At 40.2% G+C, this 21,743-nt stretch overlaps 1 protein-coding gene across 10 annotated transcripts in view; it reads right to left on the bottom strand.

Annotated features, from left to right (window-relative positions):
• MICAL2 (microtubule associated monooxygenase, calponin and LIM domain containing 2) overlaps window positions 1–21,743 on the bottom strand; it is a 188,491-nt gene that overhangs the window by 64,021 nt on the left and 102,727 nt on the right. For all 10 annotated transcript variants that reach the window (XM_073347611.1, XM_073347614.1, XM_073347615.1 and 7 more), the window contains one exon: window positions 20,481–20,580. In XM_073347611.1, the coding sequence (XP_073203712.1) occupies window positions 20,481–20,580 (100 nt within the window). The remainder of the gene's footprint in view (window positions 1–20,480; window positions 20,581–21,743) is intronic.

The raw sequence follows: 21,743 nt of genomic DNA, 5'->3' as shown, positions 1-21,743 counted from the left end.
CCCCACCGAACCTGAACTGGCAGCAGCCGATAACCCTACACAAGAGGCTCAGCCGGAGCCTGAATCCCAACATAGTGCACCAGCGGAGAGCGGTTCACAGTCAACAGAAACAGCTCCATCCCCTATATCGCTTCCAGAGGGACCAAGCCTAGGTCCACAATCCCATGAGGAACTGATGTCTCCAGCATCAAGGGAACAGTTCCAGACCGAACAGGAAGCAGATGAAAGCCTCCAGAGAGCTTGGACGGCGGCACGGAGCAACCCACCGCCTCTCAGCTCTTCTAATCGATCCAGGTTTGTTGTAGAAAGAGGACTTTTATACAAGGAAACTCTTTCTGGGGGACACCAGGAAGACTGGCATCCTCAGAGACAGTTGGTAGTTCCAACTAAATACCGGGCCAAGCTCTTGAGCTTAGCCCATGATCACCCTAGTGGCCATGCTGGGGTGAACAGGACCAAAGACCGTTTGGGGGGGTCATTCCACTGGGAGGGAATGGGCAAGGATGTTTCTACCTATGTCCAGTCTTGTGAGGTGTGCCAAAGAGTGGGAAAACCCCAAGACCAGGTCAAAGCTCCTCTCCAGCCACTCCCCATCATTGAAGTTCCATTTCAGCGAGTAGCTGTGGATATTCTGGGTCCTTTTCCGAAAAAGACACCCAGAGGAAAGCAGTACATACTGACTTTCATGGATTTTGCCACCCGATGGCCGGAAGCAGTAGCTCTAAGCAACACCAGGGCTAAAAGTGTGTGCCAGGCACTAGCAGACATTTTTGCCAGGGTAGGTTGGCCCTCCGACATCCTCACAGATGCAGGGACTAATTTCCTGGCAGGAACTATGAAAAACCTTTGGGAAGCTCATGGGGTAAATCACTTGGTTGCCACTCCTTACCATCATCAAACAAATGGCATGGTGGAGAAGTTTAATGGAACTTTGGGGGCCATGATACGTAAATTCGTAAATGAGCACTCCAATGATTGGGACCTAGTATTGCAGCAGTTGCTCTTTGCCTACAGAGCTGTACCACATCCCAGTTTAGGGTTTTCCCCATTTGAACTTGTATATGGCCGTGAGGTTAAGGGGCCATTGCAGTTGGTGAAGCAGCAATGGGAGGGATTTACACCTTCTCCAGGAACTAACATTCTGGACTTTGTAACCAACCTACAAAACACCCTCCGAACCTCTTTAGCCCTTGCTAGAGAAAACTTACAGGATGCTCAAAAAGAGCAAAAAGCCTGGTATGATAAACATGCCAGAGAGCGTTCCTTCAAAGTAGGAGACCAGGTCATGGTCTTAAAGGCGCTCCAGGCCCATAAAATGGAAGCATCGTGGGAAGGGCCATTCGTGGTCCAGGAGCGCCTGGGAGCTGTTAATTATCTCATAGCATTCCCCACCTCCAACCGAAAGCCTAAGGTGTACCATATTAATTCTCTAAAGCCCTTTTATTCCAGAGAATTAAAGGTTTGTCAGTTTACAGCCCAGGGAGGAGACGACGCTGAGTGGCCTGAAGGTGTTTACTACGAAGGGAAATGTGCTGGTGGTGTGGAAGAGGTGAACCTCTCCATGACCCTTGGGCGTATGCAGCGACAGCAGATCCAGGAGCTGTGCACTAGCTACGCGCCAACGTTCTCAGCCACCCCAGGACTGACTGAACGGGCATACCACTCCATTGACACAGGTAATGCTCACCCAATTAGGGTCCACCCTTACCGGGTGTCTCCTCAAGCTAAAACTGCTATAGAACGGGAGATCCAGGATATGTTACAGATGGGTGTAATCCGCCCCTCTGAAAGTGCATGGGCATCTCCAGTGGTTCTAGTTCCCAAACCAGATGGGGAAATACGTTTTTGCGTGGACTACCGTAAGCTAAATGCTGTAACTCGCCCAGACAACTATCCCATGCCACGCACAGATGAACTATTAGAGAAACTGGGAAGGGCCCAGTTCATCTCTACCTTGGACTTAACCAAGGGGTACTGGCAGGTACCGCTAGATGAATCTGCCAAGGAAAGGTCAGCCTTCATCACACATCTCGGGCTGTATGAATTTAATGTACTCCCTTTCGGGCTGCGAAATGCACCCGCCACTTTCCAAAGACTTGTAGATGGTCTCCTAGCGGGATTAGGAGAATATGCAGTCGCCTACCTTGACGATGTGGCCATATTTTCGGATTCCTGGGCAGACCACCTGGAACATCTACAAAAAGTCCTTGAGCGCATAAGGGAGGCAGGACTAACTGTTAAGGCTAAGAAGTGTCAAATAGGCCTAAACAGAGTGACTTACCTTGGACACCAGGTGGGTCAAGGAACTATCAGCCCCCTACAGGCCAAAGTGGATGCTATCCAAAAGTGGCCTGTCCCAAAGTCAAAGAAACAGGTTCAATCCTTCTTAGGCTTGGCCGGTTATTACAGACGATTTGTACCGCACTACAGCCAAATCGCTGCCCCACTGACAGACCTAACCAAAAAGAAACAGCCAAATGCTGTTCAGTGGACCGGAAGGTGTCAGAAGGCCTTTAACAAGCTGAAAGCGACACTCATGTCTGACCCTGTACTAAGGGCCCCAGACTTTGACAAACCGTTCCTAGTAACCACAGATGCATCCGAGCGTGGTGTGGGAGCAGTTTTAATGCAGAAAGGACCTGATCAAGAATTCCACCCTGTAGTGTTTCTCAGCAAAAAACTGTCTGAGAGGGAAAGCAACTGGTCAGTCACTGAAAAAGAATGTTATGCCATTGTCTACGCTCTGGAAAAGCTACGCCCATATGTTTGGGGACGGCGTTTCCACCTGCAAACCGACCATGCTGCACTAAAGTGGCTTCACACCATCAAAGAAACTAACAGAAAACTTCTTCGGTGGAGTTTAGCTCTCCAAGATTTTGATTTCGACATCCAACACATCTCAGGAGCTTCTAACAAAGTGGCTGATGCACTCTCCCGTGAAAGTTTCCCAGAATCAACTGGTTAAAATCGTCCTTGAGATGTGGAAAATATTGTTAGTCTTTATGTACTTGGTAGTATATTTAGAGATGCATGTGTCTTATTAACTCTGTTTTCCTAGAGCTCCAGGAAGAAATCCCAGCCAGTGTTTCACCCTAGCTGAGATTTGGGGGGCGTGTCATAAATATAAAGGGAAGGGTAAACCCCTTTGAAATCCCTCCTGGCCAGGGGAAAGCTCCTCTCACCTGTAAAGGGTTAAGAAGCTAAAGGTAACCTCGCTGGCACCTGACCAAAATGACCAATGAGGAGACAAGATACTTTCAAAAGCTGGGAGGAGGGAGAGAAACAAAGGGTTTGTGTGTCTGTCTGTAGTCGTCTTGGCCAGGGACAGAACAGGAATGGAGCCTTAGAACTTTTAGTAAGTAATCTAGCTAGGTATGTGTTAGATTATGATTTCTTTAAATGGCTGAGAAAAGAATTGTGCTGAATAGAATAACTATTTCTGTCTGTGTATCTTTTTTGTAACTTAAGGTTTTGCCTAGAGGGGTTCTCTATGTTTTTGAATCTAATTACCCTGTAAGATATCTACCATCCTGATTTTACAGGGGGGATTTCTTTATTTCTATTTACTTCTATTTTTTATTAAAAGTCTTCTTGTAAAACACTGAATGCTTTTTCATTGTTCTCAGATCCAAGGGTTTGGGTCTGTGGTCACCTATGCAAATTGGTGAGGCTTTTTATCCAACATTTCCCAGGAAAGGGGGAGTGCAAGTGTTGGGAGGATTGTTCATTGTTCTTAAGATCCAAGGGTCTGGGTCTGTAGTCACCTAGGCGAATTGGTGAGGCTTTTTACCAAACCTTGTCCAGGAAGTAGGGTGCAAGGTTTTGGGAAGTATTTTGGGGGGAAGGACGCGTCCAAACAGCTCTTCCCCAGTAACCAGTATTAGTTTGGTGGTGGTAGCGGCCATTCCAAGGATAACGGGGGTAATATTTTGTACCTTGGGGAAGTTTTGACCTAAGCTGGTAAAGATAAGCTTAGGAGGTTTTTCATGCAGGTCCCCACATCTGTACCCTAGAGTTCAGAGTGGGGGAGGAACCTTGACAGCATCTATTGCTTCAGAAAATTCTAAATCAGTCAGCATCATTACAATACAGTATGAAAGATTCAAGGAGCTAATATGTTAGGTCAAAACCTTTCTAGTCCTCTGATGCTTTACTGTATACAGAACCAGGAAAAAGTTAGTGAGCAAATATGATATTGTTGGCTGTACCTATTAATGGCCAGCAGAGACCCTGGTAAAAGTCCCTCTATAACATCAATAATGAGTGCTTACTTTGTCTACTGTGCATGGGCTACACTTACATAAAGATAATATGCTGTTATTGGAAATTGATAAGTCTTAAGAGACCTATAAAGACTATAGCCTTCCCACAAATCAGTGTTTGCCTCGTCTTTAATACACAATGTAGATGCTCAGGGTCTGTCTTATTACACTGAAGCACAACACTATGAAATTTTTCCTAGCTCATCTTTTTTCTGGTAAACAATGTGGCGTTACTGTCGGTCATGAATGAAGAAATGACGTAACACATCACTACGCTACTGAGATGTAGTACTTGGAACATATGTGAGATTGTGAGATTATTATTGTGCAACTAAAAGAAAGTACGGCGAATACTACAAGTTGGCACTTTTACTATTGAGTTTATGATGACAACTGTCTTTGAAGGCATGTGCCCACAGCCCATGCTAAAGCCACTGGGAACACCCACTAAAGAACCTGAGTACAGAGTTCTACAGGACAAAAGGGACGAAGGATGGACTTTCTATTAACTCAGGTGATCTGGTTCAATTTCCTCTATTACAGACTTCCTGTATGATCTTGAGCGAGTCACTTCAGGTGGGATTTTCTAAGCAACCTAAGAAATTTGGGCACCAATTCCCACTAAGTTAAGGAAAATCCTAATTTTAAACACTCTGTCTTATTTTCCCATTTACAAAATGAAGATGGTATTTCCCCCACCTTGCAAGGGTACGGAGGACGAATTTATTGGCAAAGCACCCAAATACGATGGTGTGAGGAGTGCCTAAAAGAGCCTGCACAGAAATAAAGATGTTGTATTTTATCCAACATTGTGAAACACCCTACATTTTAGGTTTCCCCAAATTAAGGATATATTAAATGCATTAGTGCAATATTTTAGAAATTTGAAATGTTCATCTTTCAAACGCCACTGACAAGCTTCTGATCATACAAATTGCCAAGCTGGTTCCAAAGGTTTCATTTACTGGAATTGATTCTATTTGTTATTCAACCTAAATTTTCAGATTAGTTTCTTCAGTGTAAGTGTCTTCATTACTCTAGCATTTCCTACTGCAGTCCCAGATTGAAAATATTCATCTTTTTACAGGAAGAGTACATATGAAATCTTTTCCTCTCTCCTTTATAGGTGACAGAATCTGTTTTCAATTAAATTTAAAATTGGCACCATCTTCAATGATCTAAATGAGGCCATTCTGTCTTCATCCCACCCGCCCACTCAAACACAGATGAAACCTTGGGTAAACAATTCTTTTGTCTATACTTTTAGCTAACTCATTCCAGATAGACACACTGGGAGAGCAACTGTTTTCCTTGGAATCAAAGTATTTAGCTAAATGTGCAGTGATGTGTGGAAAAGCGACCTTAAAAATTAAAGAATGGCCTGACTTGTGAAGCTCACATCTATATCAGAACTCACTCAAAGTTTAAATTAACCCATAAAGCGCTGAGCTACAAAAGTCCAGCAATGGATCCTTGCTTATCCCCAAGTCTAGATTTTCATTCAGGTCCATCTCTAATAGTAACAGCACCTTTATGTTTCACATTTATTCCTAACAACTACGATGTTAAATTTGCTTGGTTCCTTCTTTTTCTCACAATTGGCAGTGCTAATTCATCTTTGAATCCGAAAAGCAGTCTGGGATAACCTTGCACTCTCACCACCAGCCACAGATTCTAGAATGAACTGACAGTGTGGCCAATGATGAGTGAAGCGGAGAGAACACACCATGCTCTTCAGAAGTTACATTGGCTCTGCGGTGGTAGCACAGTAATAAGCACTCATCTGTTTGGTCACTAAATTGTTGAGTTATGACTGGGGAACAGAAAATCCCAACAGAATCAATTTTCTGAGCACCAAACTCAAAACCAACATTTGAAAATGAGCAATGATGTTTCGACAAGATTTTCCTTTGGGAGAAGAACCAAAGAGGGGGAAAGAAATGAACAGCAGAATCCATATATAACTATGACCAAAGTGTTCAGACTTGGGAGCCTGAAGTTCCCAAGTCTGTATTCAGTGGCCTAGTGACCAAAAGCACCCAGCAGCTCCTACTCAAGAAAGCTATTGGTTTGTAACCAATACAGGTGAACACAGGAGGACATGGCAAGACAGTGCATTTCACTGTTAGAAATAATTATTACAAGGAGGGATCCTTTCATAGCTACAGAGTACATTCACATGCTTTCAAAAATAGATACATTTAACTGACTTACAGTCAGATAATTATCACTTAACCCCAACGTTTGAGACTAAACCCTGCATTTTCAGGAGATGGACTTAATATACCTCTCTAATGTACAAGAAGAATGAGGTGGGGCTCACTTATAGATCATCCTTTGATATTTTGGTCCTACCCTTAGACAATTAGGCAGTCAGGCATTTTAGTTTTGCTGCATTTCTAATTCTTATTTACGTGTGTGGATGAACTGTAGTTAGTATACTACCTGACATAAGAGCAACTCAGTAAAAGATATTACCTCACCCACCTTGCGTCTCTAATACCCTGGGACCAACATGGATACAAACAACAATTTAAGTTCAGTCATTTGTCTCTAAGGCTTGATGTACACTGCAGAGTTTGGCTGACGTAACGCAGCTTATGTCGACCTATGTCAGTGTCTATGCTACAGCCTTGTTCCTGTTGATATAAGTGCCCTACTACACCGATATAATAACTCTGCCTCCACAAGAGGCTTATGTCAGGGTACTTAGGTAAAGGCAGTGTCCCTGTAGATACTGCCTTCCTTACATCAGCTGTTGGCTAAAATTCTTGTCTATTTCAGGGCTGCCTGCCAGAGCTGTGAAATTGACAAGAAAGGCTGGTAAGTTTCCTACTGTGAATCCTGTGCCTGGCGCACAGTTCAGGCCATCACCCAAGGGTGGGTGGGTGTGGGAGCTCTAGCTAAAGCCCAGCTGCCCTCCTCCCCAACCCCCAGACTTCTGGCTACACACTCCCAGCAGGCTGCTGCTTGGGCTCCCCTCTCGCCACTGGGAGTCCCGCTGCCCCGCAGGTTCCGGCTCCCAGGTAGGCTGCTGCCTGGGCTCCCTGCTCCCCCTAGCTTCCAGCTTCCTGCTGGGGTGCTGGCCGGACTTCCCACTCAATTTCAATTTTCTCAATGTCAACTTCACTGCTGGTAGGCTCTGTTGTGAAATTGAGCCAGCGCGGGGCTCACAGAAGGGGCTGTCACCCCACCTTGCCCCACTTCAGTCAGTGCAAGCGCTCCTGGTGAGGACATGCTCCACTGGCACCAACAGCCGATTGAATTACTGAAGTGGCCTAGGTGGACCTAAATTAAGTCAACCTAATTTTGCAATGTAGACAAGCCTTAAGATCCCAGTTCGTGCCACTTTGGTGACTCCAATGTAGTAGAAGTTATTACATAGCTTTCCTCTCCTTTCTCTGGAGGCCTTGTTTTTGGCTTGATCCCTTTTAAGCCCCCCAGAAAGTATACAGACTAAAAGTAGCTTATATTAACAAAAAAGCCCACACAAATTAAATTGTTTTTCTGCTCATTGAAATTATGTCAGTAATTATGCTTCTGTGGATGACAAGTTTAAGAGTCAAGAAGCATACAAAAGATTCCCCTATCCAGCAAGTCTGGAGCCATGACCTCAAATGACTTTTTTTATTTTGGCAACACCACATGTGGAATGTTTATAGAGCAAGCACTATCCCCTCTGGCAGAAGTCCTTGCGGAGACAGGACAGGACTATGGAAAGAGGCAGGGCAGTAGAACACAATGATGCACACGCCTCCCCCATCTATTTTGGGTGCAACCCCTGAAGAAGGCAGACTAAAGGGACCATTGGAAGCAGATGACTATCCCTACAGTGTTGAGTGTGTTCTGGATACATAAGCTGAAGCTGAGAAATGAGGGTGTAGCGTTGGAACAGAGAACCTGAGACCAAATATATTTGCAGATGCTCTCATTGGCCCTCTACACATGCGGTGCATTAAGACAATGGTGACAGCCATGTTCAGGAGCCTCCTGAACATGTCCATATACGAGAAACTTGATGTGGCAGTACTATGCACAAGTGCTTAAAGCAGCAACTGCTTGCAATTGTTAAGAATATTAAAATGGCCATACTGAGTCAGACCAATGGTTTATCTAGCCCAGTATCTTGTCTTCAGACAATGGCTGGTCCAGATACTTGTTTTCTTTAGTTATGAACTCCACAGCTTTTGGGGGTTGTATACATGAAAAGGGTGTAGTCATGACTCCATATCTGTCCTCTTGATTTGCATCCTCAAGACAGCACATTACTTAGGCAGCACCCTCCTGCACAGTGAAGGAGCAGAAGGGAGCTTACAGGTTTTGGAATTTCTGAATCAGGTCAATAAGAGAGATCAAGCTCAGATTTCACAAGGTCAGCTTCATTTGTGAGCTGTTTACTAATCCTTCATGACTAATAAAAACAAATCAAAAGTCAAAGAGCAACTTATCTTATTGAACATGGGAGATAAAAGGCCCAATAAAATTTAATACATGGCATGTCTTTCTACTAATTGTTACTAAACCTTGACCTATTACATTGAGAACAACCTCCTCTTCCTTTTCCAGGACATTTTTTCAGACATCTCTTTTATTTTTATTTAGTTAGTAAGGTAAAAATGCTGAGTTACGTAATGGTGACACATGGATATGGTGCATATCTGACACTAAGTGGTAAGGTGTTGAAATACTGGACACGATAAAATAGGAATTCTGATATTGCTTGGTTTTATGCCAGGCTAATGCCACATTTATAAGGTATCTACCAAACGGAAAGTAGGCATGAAGACACAATACACTGTACAAATAGGTAGTAAACATGGATCACCCGACAGCCCATTCCCTACCTTGCTTCTCAATTCATAACTTTCCATGTTTGAGTAGGGAGTTTATTTTAAACAGATGCTTGTTTCAATTCATCCTAAAGGTCTCCACATTAGAGTTGTGGTGAGCTGAGAGTAGGCATGAGTTCCAAGCACTATTCCAATGCCCTCTGGGACAATGCTCTGCCTCTCCCCAAGTTAAATTACAGGGAAGGACAGTAAGAGCATTCCAGTCGACTAGCCTGGGCATAGGGGAGAAGCAGTCTCCAAAACATCTGAGTCTTAGCCCATCTAGGGCTTTACAGACAATTATCAACTTTTTCTAAAAATCTTGTAATAGTAATAACTAAGGTGCTCATCACCACAGCACCTGGGTGCACCTGGAAGCACACAGGGAGCCAATGAAGAGCCCAAAAAAAGATGTCATACAATCACATGGGCGAGCCCTATTTAACCAGGGGGCTGCAGTGCTCTGCACTAACAGATGCTTCTGAGTCGTCTGCCAAGTTAGCTTCAAGCAAAGCACATTACTGTAATCTGGCATGAAGGTGACAAATGCTCAGGGACTGGCTAACTTTATATCAAATAACAAGAACCCCAGCCTCTAGGTCAGTTGAAGATGACAAAAGGCATTTCATGCTACTCTCAGAGTGATAGCAGTGGGTCCACTAAACTATTAAACACTGTGCACCATCCAGACCAGGAGAGTCTTTTTCCATTGATAAAGGGAGCAGTTGTAACAACTGTCAGCTCTTCCACATACTTCCCCCCTTACTTACCAACATTAGCTCTGTTTTATCAGGCTTGATCTTCAGACACTTATGACAGCCTTCAGTCATGATCCTACATTGGCGAGAATGGCTAACAATCACTCCCGTCACTTCAGGAGAAAATTAAAGACTGAGTGTGCCATGCACAATGAGCCTGTTTAACTCATTGCCACAAGCACATGGAGACCAAGACGGATTCAAAGAAAGATTGGACGTTTATGTGGACAAAAAGTAAAATATCCAGAATTGTAACAGCAAGAATAAAAAACAAAAACAAACCCCGAACAAAAAAGAGTTGTGGAAACCCTCATTCCTCAGGGAATAAGCCAACATGACTGGGGTTAGGAAGAAACTTTCCATGGGGACAGGTTATTCCATCACTCCCTGCTGCAGGATTTCTTGAACCTTCCTCTGAAAGTAGCTGGTTACTGGCCACTGTCAGACACAGGATCCTGGACTAGATGGACCACTAATCGATGCAGTACGACAAGCCCTGTGCTCCTCACATAGATGTTAAACTAGAGGGCTGACAAGAAGGACACCCCGGTGCCCCATCAGCAAAGAGAAGAAATTATTCACAACTATCCCCATGATAATCCTCGAAATGAACAAATGTACTCATCTTTGCATACTCCTGTTCACTCCCACCAGGACTTGCAAGCAAAGCAACATCACCTAGTGTGCTCTGCTGTCAGAGACTGGCGAAAGTTCTAACAAGAGCAGCATAGACATCTCGTCTTAATTCCCCATCATCAGGAGGAGATCAGCTACCAAAGACTCCAAGCTACATGCCAAGGATCAAAAATTCAGGTGATGCTGGTGTTGGCCAGCAGCTACCAGCTTGATAACTACTCTGAGTAAGAGGGCAGGTTGAAGACTGTATAAAAGCTTGTGATACCAACAGAAGATCTTGGTCGTGTGACACCTCTTAATCACCCTGGCAAGCCACAAGTGGTGCTGAACAGCCCAACCTAGGCAAAAAGAAGATTTGCTTTCCACAGACTGGCCCCAGGAAGATAAAAAGTATACTAGCCAAACATTTTCACAAGCCAAAGAAGCCCTGAGTGGCTAACTGAGCCTCATGCTCTGGTCTGTATTGGTGGTCTTCCAGCAACTGAATGGCAAGCATCAGACAGAAGCTGTATTTTCACTATTCTTTTTCTTCATCTCTTTGTGGGTGCTTGTCTGGTCTTGTTTTAGGTCTGGACTTTAACAAAGTTTGAGAAGACACCTAAAATTAGCTACAAGGAGTCCTGTGGCACCTTAAAGACTAACAGATTTATTTCGGCATAAGCTTTCGTGGGTAAAAATCCACTTTCTTCAGATGCAGTGGTTCTTCAGATGCAGTGGTTTTTTACCCACGAAAGCTTATGCCCAAATAAATCTGTTAGTCTTTAAGGTGCCACTGGACTCCTTGTTGTTTTTGTGGATACAGATGAACACGGCTGCCCCGATACTTGACACTAAAATTAGCCAACTACTGTCTCTGTTCCTTCTCCATCCTCCCGCAACAAGGACGTTTCAGACCATCTGAAACAATGTTTGGCAAGGAATTTTCCCTTTGAAAGTCTGTAACCTTATGATCTGCCTTGAGTAAGGGATGGCACATACCACCACCGGAACAGACCTTGCTCTGAAGAGGAAAGTAAATTACTTCACCCTTTTTGTGGAGCAGCTCACTCTTACCTATGACCCTGATTAGGTCTCTGACTGGCAAGTAGGAGGGGTGGAACCAGCCAGCGCTCTTCCCACCCCCACCCCCACCCCCCTGCCCATTAACTCGCAGTGGGGTTTGGCAGCTCATACTCTAGGGCTAGAGTTGCAATCTAAACAGGGCCACACAGAAGAGTAAATTCTGGGACATTACTCCGTTTAGCAGGCGCAAAAGAGGGACTAAAGGCTGTGACAATCTAGCCCTTTATGCCTCACCTAAAGCTCCCCAGTTGTAAGCTGACGAGCTAACCTAGTGTCAAAAGGATCTTTTGTCCAGCTCTAGCGTGCATGCGTACACACATATACAAGTTCTTCTCTAGCAAGTTACTTTAACAAAAACATTTTAAAAATCCCTTACCTACTGGGTGCACAAACACTTCGAAATTCAGCCTTATAACATAACCAGACAGTTCTGACTAGGAAAGCAACACAGGATTTAAAGCAGGCAATTTCGGAATGCATCTCAGGACAACATTAACACGCTACAACGAAATAAGCAAAACTTAGCAACCTGCTAAAGTAAAAGCGATTGACTGAAAAGGTATTAGAAACAAAGGCAGGAGGTGAAGAAGATGGCAAAAGGTTTCTTGCATAGGAGTCATTAGCACACTACAGCTTTCATTTTAGAACAAACCGTTACATAAAACATTGGAGCAATTTGTGTTAGTCTGGTATATTAATGCATGTAATCACAACAGATTCAGCATGGAGCAGCAATATTTTAAGCCATTAGAGTAATAAACATTAGTTTAATGCCGGTCAAACAGTGATTTTTACAATATGCTAAAAGCAGTAAAATAATAAAACGAAAACATGAACCAATATGTGCAGAGAAATGTCAAATCAGCAAGTTCAAGGGTACTTCACCATAGTAACATGCAAATTCCTTAATAATTTCACATTTCAAAAGAATACATGAGAAATTCCAGCCATTTGAAATGAGTTCGGAGACCACCACCTGAGGAGATGAGATCAAAGCCTTTGTCCTTATTCTTATGTTTGTAGTTCATGAAGAAAAGGAAAGTGGCAGAGAGAAATATTTACATTGCTAATTTGTATATTTGGACCAAGCATGAATGCATTTTGTCTTTTGAGCTTCTACAACTTTATCTTCCATACACAATCAAGTGCTTCATAAACATGTCATGCTTTCAAAATAATAAATATTAAGGATTAAATTCAATATATTTCTAAATTCATCACTTTAACTGGAATGTGAGGAATGTATGGATAGCAAGTGGAGGAAAGTCAACTAAGATAACCTTATCTGTACTGCACATTGTGGGGACAATGCAGACCTGTGACCTAATATTTGAGGTAGGAGCTCAAAGTATTATCTTGCTCATATTTTTATTGCTGTTGTATAATCCAGAAGGAAGAGGAAAGGCTGTTTCACAGTGGCTTTTATGAATCAAAAACATCTGAATTTATACAGGAATTACTAACCTGGTGACTGGCAATTTCAAGCTGTTTTTGTTTGTTTGAAAAATCAAACTTACTTCTCAGATGCTTAAAAAAATTTCAGGTCTTCTTTGGATCCTAAAGTACTAGCATGAAAGTAAAGGAAGTCTACCTTTTAGAACAACATTAAAAATTATGGTTTCATTAACAGATTCTTAGGCAAGTAATCCTGTATTGAATTAATTACTATGTGACCCAAGCATAAGCAGCTTGACTTTTCAAAAGTGCAGACCAATGTGATTCTAATACCTGTATAGTAATTATATTCGAAACAGTTTGAACCAAATTAAAAAAACAAAACAAAAAAACCCATGAGTTGACATGGCTGAGATGCTTTATATCTCTGTAACTACTGAACACTAATGAGGTCTGCAGCATAGATGTAGCTTGTGTTCCTTAAAAAAAAAAAAATAGAAGAACACAAAGAATGAAATGATTTAGAGAGGCATTACCAGCATCAGCTCCAAACCCGTGTTTGTTGGAAGGGCTCTGTTAAGCAAGTGCTTCAAGACTGGAGTGGCGGTAGATTTGCTTCCCCCGCCCTTCTTCTTAAGCAAACAAATGCCATTGTTAATACAAAGCATAGAAAAGAAAAAGGCATCATTGTTGTGGGTATGTGTTTTAAATGGCATGTGCTACAGGTGGAGATTTATAGAGCAGGAGGCTTTTGGAAATGGCTCAACTGTAGGCAAGAAAAAAGGCATTCACAGTCTTCTCATCTACAGTGTGGCCTGTTCACATAGTCAGAGCACAGAGAACTCATGAGGGATCGGAGTCCTGAATTACAGCTGTTTAACATCTGTATGAGTTTATGTACTATCTTCTTCTTCTAGCAGTACTATTAAGGAATAAACAGAGGGCATTTAATCTTATAAAAGCTTTATTTCACAACAATTTTGACTGAAGCATGGAACTAACATGACATTCACATTGATCATTCTGCTTATATGTTACATTCCTTTCCCACGTCTGTATGGTCAATTTAGATTGTATGCTATTTGAGGTAGGGGCTGCGTACTATGCTGTATTTATTCAGCACCTGGGGCCCCAATGTTGGTTGGTCCCTGGGTACAGGATAAACATGATTAATAAGAATCAATTCTCATTGACTGGTTCATTTTTTCACACTAAAGCACACACGCGCCAATTGCAAAACAGTACTTAGGAACGTCATTACTCCTAATGCAAAAGAGGATTTAGACTATTGATATATTATAATGCAGGGTGTCAACAATTAATGTGTCTTGTCAAACGGATCCAACAATGGGGCCAGGGTGGAAACAGCACAATGATCTCTCAAAAGTATTTCAATTCCATTGCTTCTATCCAAAACCAGAAAGCACGAAGACAGGCAAAACTTACAGCCCCCAAGCAAGATCAGTTTGCCTGAAGGGTCAATTTAATGCTTATTGGAGGTGCTTTGACCATTCTTATTAAAATACTGCCCAACATTCATTCTTTTACATAAAAGTCACTGGTCCCTATTTTGATTTGTACATCTCTTAGCCAGGCAAACTTTCCATTCCTGATAGGATTTGGGTTTTGGGGAGTGTGTGTCTTGCCTTTTTTAAATCAGAGCTGGTAGAATAATTCATTGAAAACAACGTCTGTTGTTCCTTTTGGCAGTTCTTCATCTAACAATTCTTTGAGAATGTTTTTTATTTCCACTATTCAAGGAGCTCATACAGGTGCAGTAATACTAATTGCTAACACATTCTGTAATAAAATAATTATTTGCAAGCCAATTTCTCCATTATTTTACCAGCCATATTTTTTGCTGAGAGAAGCAAGGAAAGAGGTGAAAGAACTGCAGTGATAGGAGGAGGAGGAGGAGAAGGAGAAAATAGGGTAACCAAAAAGATAACCAAACACGATTAACTGGGCAGTGGGGGGGGAATAATCACAATGTTACCATACAACAAGTTATTGTGAACCGCAGCCAAGAGTCCAATAGATTTCTGGAGCTTACAAATTGGAGTAGCAACATCCTTCTGTAAAGAGCTGAAGATAACAGAAGGATAAAGCTTATCAACAAACATTACCTGGGTTCCCTAGAATGCAATATAGTCCTTGAAAAGAACACATAGCATGTACTACAGCGTGACCTTCGTAATGCTATAAATATTTGGAAAAAAAAAACCATGGGAGAGGCAGGTGAAGTTAAAGAAGTTAAGAAGCTATATTTTCATCTGTGTGTGCAGTTCTGTCAATCCATGAGCTCAGAGCTATTGTTCCCACGGAGAGTAAATCCCATCACCAAACTCCTATTCATCTTAAGTAGATGTGACAACTTGTGGGGCAACATTAATGGTTATGGGCCTGAGTCAAAGTTATGAAATGAGTGGAAAGGCTCCTATTAAATTCAGTGGGCTATGGATCAGACCAGAAAAGAGCTATAATATTACAGCGTCCAACAGAAGCAGAACATGTAGAATCAATTTGGGTATCTGCTATTCAGTTTGCAAAAGCTGTTCTGTAGATAATCCGAATAAGATTATAGCAAAATATATTGTGTTTTCCTTTTCTATATGTAAAAGGTTCCTCAGTAAAAGGCTGACTAGAACCTATTTTAGCTGATCTCTGGGAATAAACTAACATGCATGCCCCAAATATAAATTATGCCTTGTATTAAGAAATTCCAGGTATGGAGTAAAGTCTGCATATAAATGTACTGGTAAAATATGTTCAATCAGCATAATTAATTCCATATTTCCCCACATTCTAGATTTGGACAACTGTTCAATAAAGCGCATTAGAATGCAACAGTACTTTTTACATAAGCGTCACAAGCAAATTGCTTTATGGATTTTAATCTGAACACATTTTAATTTCTACTGCTGGCAGTTATGCAGCTATACAGCGAGATACACAACAGGTGCCAATTTCTAGTGGGAATTTGATCACCAGACTCCTAAGATAGTATCTTTAGAAAAGAATTTTTTTAAAAGGAAGAGAGGAAACAGTGAGCTTTAAAAAGAACTACGTTTATTTTTGTTTACAGCAAATGCCATAAATAAAGCTAAACAACTCTCACAGTGTGCAAAATACAGAATTTCCATGTGACAATTTAAATACAGAATTTAATAAAAAATTTGCTCAGTTAAGATCATGAAGCAAAAAGAAAGCAAAAGATTTAGGAGGAGAGGGACAGAATCCTTGATGGCATTCTTTAAAGAAATGAAGACTCTGCAACAGAAGGTAAAGAAACATAGCAATAGCAAGTGATTTGAAATGAGAGACCATTCCTTCATAAACCTTATCTTAATGAAGCATGCAGCGTTTAAGTAAAAAAACCAAACCACTGAAATTATAAAAATCCATTCTTGTGTCCTAGCCTTGTGGTGCAGGAAATGATGGGTTAATGCCATGCAGCGAGCTGGGGCTTTTTGTTTTTAGTTTTAAAAAGGGATTTATAATTCTTGTAAAAAGAGTTTAATGATACCAGCACGCTCAATTATTTTAGCACTATATACACACAGGTCAGCAAGATAACCTGATCCTATAGTCCTTCCTCATTCTACAGTATGGCATGCAGGATGAATCCTTCACCAGGGGATGTTTACAAACTCCATAACGTTTTGTTCAGAGAGTTTCAGATTAATTCACTAAGATCCTGCATGTGCAATTGCATTCACAACATGGACCATTGTCCCAGTGATTTCAATTAGAATATGCAAGAGTGCAGGGTTCCATGCTAATGGATCCATTTGCAGGATTGGTACATAGGTTCTCATTTGTAGCACTCTCTCTTTTTAGATTATTTTATTCAAATATGCTTGGCATTTTAAAAAAATCCCACAAGCCCTTCATAGGAAATAAAAGTAACTTCTCATGCACCAAGACAAATCAATTATCAGTTAATAAAACAAACTCCAAAGTTGCTAATGGGGCATAGTTAAAACTGTTATTAGTTAAAACAATTGGAATCAAACAAACATTCTAATCACACAACCCTGATAGTTTAATATTAGAAACCGAATTGCCTTAAAAATAAAAGAGCACCTCCATTATTATTAAACTGCCTATGGATCTCTGGGTTTTTTTTCCCTCTTGCATAGGAATTTTTATTGCTCTGAATGTGGATTTTTGTTTTATCAGAAACTTCAACTTTTTTCCTCCCTGAATTTTGAGGAAAAATGGTTCACATTTATACAGCACGGCTTCATCCAGATAGCTCAAAAGTGCTTTATGAAACTGGTAAGCATTACTATCTCCACTTAAACAAGACACAGAAGACCATCTGTAAGATTCTTCATGCTCTAGTTCTGAATTAGTGCAGATATAATACTTGGAAGGAAGTAGGGTTTTATTTAATTAGTGTTTGAGAAACAATGGAGTTGCTTAACATTTAAAAAATGAGAAGAGATGTACATGCAGGGGAGGAAAAAAAGAAATGTCCTTTATAGAAAAATAAGAAATGATCTTTTCTTGTATTGTGCGCTGTGCAATTGGTTAAAAAAAATATTATCATGCCAAAGCTTTCATCCATTAATATACCAGACACACACAGTTTGCTCCAAAATGGTTTTAAACAAAAAACATGTAATGTTGTCAAACGATATTAAGGGTTAGTTACAATAGTCTGAAACTGGCAAGCAGAACAATCACCTTACAACAGAAATGTTTCAGCCAATGAGAGGATGTAGAACTGGAATGTTGAAATGAACTAAAAGCAACACAGGATATCGGAAAAAAGAAAGAAAGAAAGAGAAGAAAAGAAAAGAAAAGGAACCTTAGTTTGGCTATAGGTGTTATTCACAGATTATTAGGCCAAAAAAGTAGAAAAATCAACCAAAATTAAACTGCCTTATTAATTTATGAGTGATGGGTTTCTTCATTAATTTATAAAGAGGAATAGTTATGAACCTTACTGGTAGAATTCTAAGGCTAAGGATAAAACATAAATGGATTAATTATATAGATACCAGTGTGACATTTTCAGCAATACTAACAATTTTGAAATGCCAGCAAATATATAATTTCATGTTCTTTTATGAATATTATAAACTTTATAATCATGAATATGCCCTGAAATTTGTTGTGTTTTTTTAATTAATCTATATACCCACCTACGCTTAACTTCTTTGTCTCACTTTCTACTAATAAGGTTCATTTTCTTAAAATTCATGGTACATCATAGATTTTCAAGCTTCTTACTACACAGTTATTCACTTAGACTACCATTATGCTCAGGCTGCTAAAATTCAGAACAAGTGACAAACATTAGTGGAGAAATCTTAGGGGAGAAGTATTCTGTTGGACTGTTTGAGTGTCTGACAGTCCAACACTCTGAATCAAAACTCATGTTAAAAAAAAAAAAATCAGAAAATGCATTTCTTAACATTCTTTAGGATTGCTGGAGTAACATAGTAAACAACATTATAGGCTTCTTTATTTTTAAATTAAATTTTTACTAAAGAGGAGTCCAGTATTCAAAATACTCAAGTAGCACAAAAACATTTCTCTACATCTCTATACTTGCTTACCATATTACTGTTATGGTCACTATCTCCTGTCAAAAGTCTAGCAAATTTTCACTGGAGTATGTTTGAGCATTAGTGGCAAGTTGCTTCAAATGACATGCTGTACTTGAAAACCATACAAGTTCTTTGTAAAAGCCTTTGCAAATATCCTCCTCATCCCCCTGAAAAAATCCCGAAATGCCTTCTCATTGAAAACTGTACATGGTTTCATTTTCTGTATTTTTTAAAATAAAGATAAAATTATCTAGAGAAAAATCTGTTTCTATTAAAACACCAAGCTAGTTTTGTTTTTGACAACATACATTCTTTTTACTGCCAAACAAACATGGAAGCTTCCATTTGGTCTTTTGCAATATATATATTCAAATCAACCCATATAATGTCATTGGCAGGTGACCACTCCTGTTTGTTTTCTACCAACTGCTGGCAACATGTTTTCTGTGGCTTAAATTAATACCTTTTTACCAGAAAAAAATGCTACAGATGCTTTTAATTTTTTGGAGATCTGTCCATGTTTCTCCATCAAATACAGCTTTAAGCACTGAGATAGGGAATGTATGTATAATTAGCTAAAGGAGTCTAGACAATAGTTAGAGTTTGGGGAATTGTTAAAGACCAATTGTCATCAGGTAGCACTATACATTCTAGAGAAGCTTTTGGGGTAAGGTACCTCATACTGAGATCCACCACAAAAAACCTTTTTCTTCAGAGATGATGCAACTTTATAACTATTTTGATTTTTCTCCCATTAGCATCTTACACTGAAATAATAAAACATCTAACTGAAAATCATCAGTTTAAAAAAACCACATTATTTCTAAGTACTTCTATTTTACTCAAATATGGCTTTTTAGATATCTGAGTGCAATATATTGCAAACTAAGGGCTCAATCCAAAGTCATTTTCAGCACCTACAACTACAGCTGACTTCAGCTAGATCTGTGGGTATTCAACTCCCCTTTGGATCAGCCCCCAAGTGAGAAAAACCTCTTAATTTTGGGAATAAATAGCAGCTATCTACACTATGTTTCTTAGATCTGACCATTTCAATTAATCGTCCACTCATCTAAGATTTGCACTTCAAATTTATTTCAGGTTTAAATAAACTAGTATTACAGAAAATACCTAGTATTAACAAAGGATACCATGAGTAATAAATTTAAAAAGGCATGGCTAGAAGTGGGTGCCTTAAGTACAGCTTTTTTTTTTTTTTTCCTTCAAAACATCTCCATGCAAGTAGTAAACCTTGTACCCAGAGCAAAAGATGAAAGCAAGAGAAAAGGGATGTGCCATATTCAGGTTTCAAAACCCAGTCACTTGTCACTATTATCCTGAAATGTCTGAAAGAACATGTTCTTTCTTGGTCTTTAAAGCAAGAATTATAAAATGTAAACCCAGAAACATGGTTGTTCACAGCCAGGAACCCACCCCTGCTCAAATGTTTATAAAATATCCTTCATTTAGTCCCCATGCTCTGGAAATGCATCTGGACACTGAACTTCATGATACCTTTCTTGTACAGTACATGTTTTAAATTCATAGTGTGTTTTGATTGCACTTAGTCTATCAAAGTAAGCTCTTTGTTCACTTAAAGCACATATTAAATTGAAATGTATATAAACATATTGCAAGGCTGTTAATTTTGGAAATCTGAAAGGCACAAATTAGCAAGACACTTAAGAATTTAAACTCTAAAGAACTTTTTCACCCATTCAAGCATGTTTTCAAGTGATAGCTCTGCTTCCCGGTACATATGAGTAAGTACCTCTAGCAGCGCACACAGGAATGGCACACCAAGGCTCAAGAGTTCATACAAATAGGTATAGTTGTATGCATTGGCCCTCAAATGAAGATTGATAGCGTGCAGAAAACCATGCATCCAGTTAGAAAGGCGTCTTGGAATGTCAAGCAGATCCCTCGTCACCCTAAGGGGCCAGCTTAGAGTTTTCCTAAAGAAGGAAGTCATGATACCTGGGGGCCTGTCTTCTGGACCGCTAACAGTAGTAGAAGTACTTTCTGTGGTGGTTTCTGGGTGCTTGGGTTCCTCTTGCATCCACATTTCTGTTTCGAGCTTAAAAAAGGAAAATTAAAAATTAAAATAAGTGCACACGGGCTGAAATATAAATATCTTTACAAGGATTAATAGATTCCATGGCCAGAAAGGACCATCTAGTCCAGTGGTTCTCAAGCAGGGGTACATGTACCCAGGGGTATGCAGAGGTCTTCCAGGGGGTAATCAACTTATTAAGATATTTGCCTAGTTTTACAACAGACTACATAAAAAGCACTAGTAAAGTCAGTACAAACTAAAATTTCATACAATGACTTGTTTATACTGCTCTACATACTACACACAGAAATGTATATTTGTATTCCAATTGATTTATTTTAGAATTATAGGGTAAATGAGAAAGTAAGCAATGTTGCAGTACTAGTGTGCTGTGACACTTTTGTATTTTTATGTTTGATTTCGTAAGCAAGTCGTTTTTAAGTGAGGGGTAAGTGGGGAGTACACAAAACAAATCAGACTCCTGAAAGGGGTACAGTAATCTGGAAAGGTTGAGAACCACTGATCTAGTCTATGATCATCTAGTCTGACCTCCTGTATAACACAGGCCATAGAACTTTCCGCAAATAATTGCTAGAACATATCTTTTAGAAAATGCATCCAATCTTGATTTAAAAATCACCAGTAATGGTAAATTGTTCCTAGTGGCTATTTACTCTCACTGTTGGCACAATACTGTATATTCTTGGGTCTGACACCTACAGGTGAATTATGTAATGTAGCGCCACAAATTCCCACGGTCTCTATCTAAATACACAAACATGCAGTCCAAGACTGAAATATTTTATCTTCATAATTTTTAAAGTGGCTCCTCCATACAACTTTTGTTTTTATTTGTATTATCTTATTTGTAGAATATAATTTGTTCTGCAGTTTGCTTTAGGCTATGACAATGACACACAAAGCATTGGATGGTAGCACAGACAAGTATTTGTAAGAGTGACTAAGTTTCTGTTATCACTGAGAGAATCATTAATTAAAGTTCCACTTCCGATTGATGTCAACTACAGCCTTACCTTATCGAGTCAGAGCTCACTTTCACAATGTTAGCTTATAGCTATTGATTCTCAAACCATAAATATGCCAAATACAAAAGAATAAAAGGTTAGCATTACTTCAGGATACTTTCCCCCATTTTCCGGGGGAGGAGGGGGGAGAGAAGCAAC

Source organism: Lepidochelys kempii, chromosome 6 (genome assembly GCF_965140265.1).
Source record: "Lepidochelys kempii isolate rLepKem1 chromosome 6, rLepKem1.hap2, whole genome shotgun sequence".
Classification (NCBI taxonomy): domain Eukaryota; kingdom Metazoa; phylum Chordata; order Testudines; family Cheloniidae; genus Lepidochelys; species Lepidochelys kempii.
This window is presented reverse-complemented; position numbering and strand designations above follow the sequence as displayed.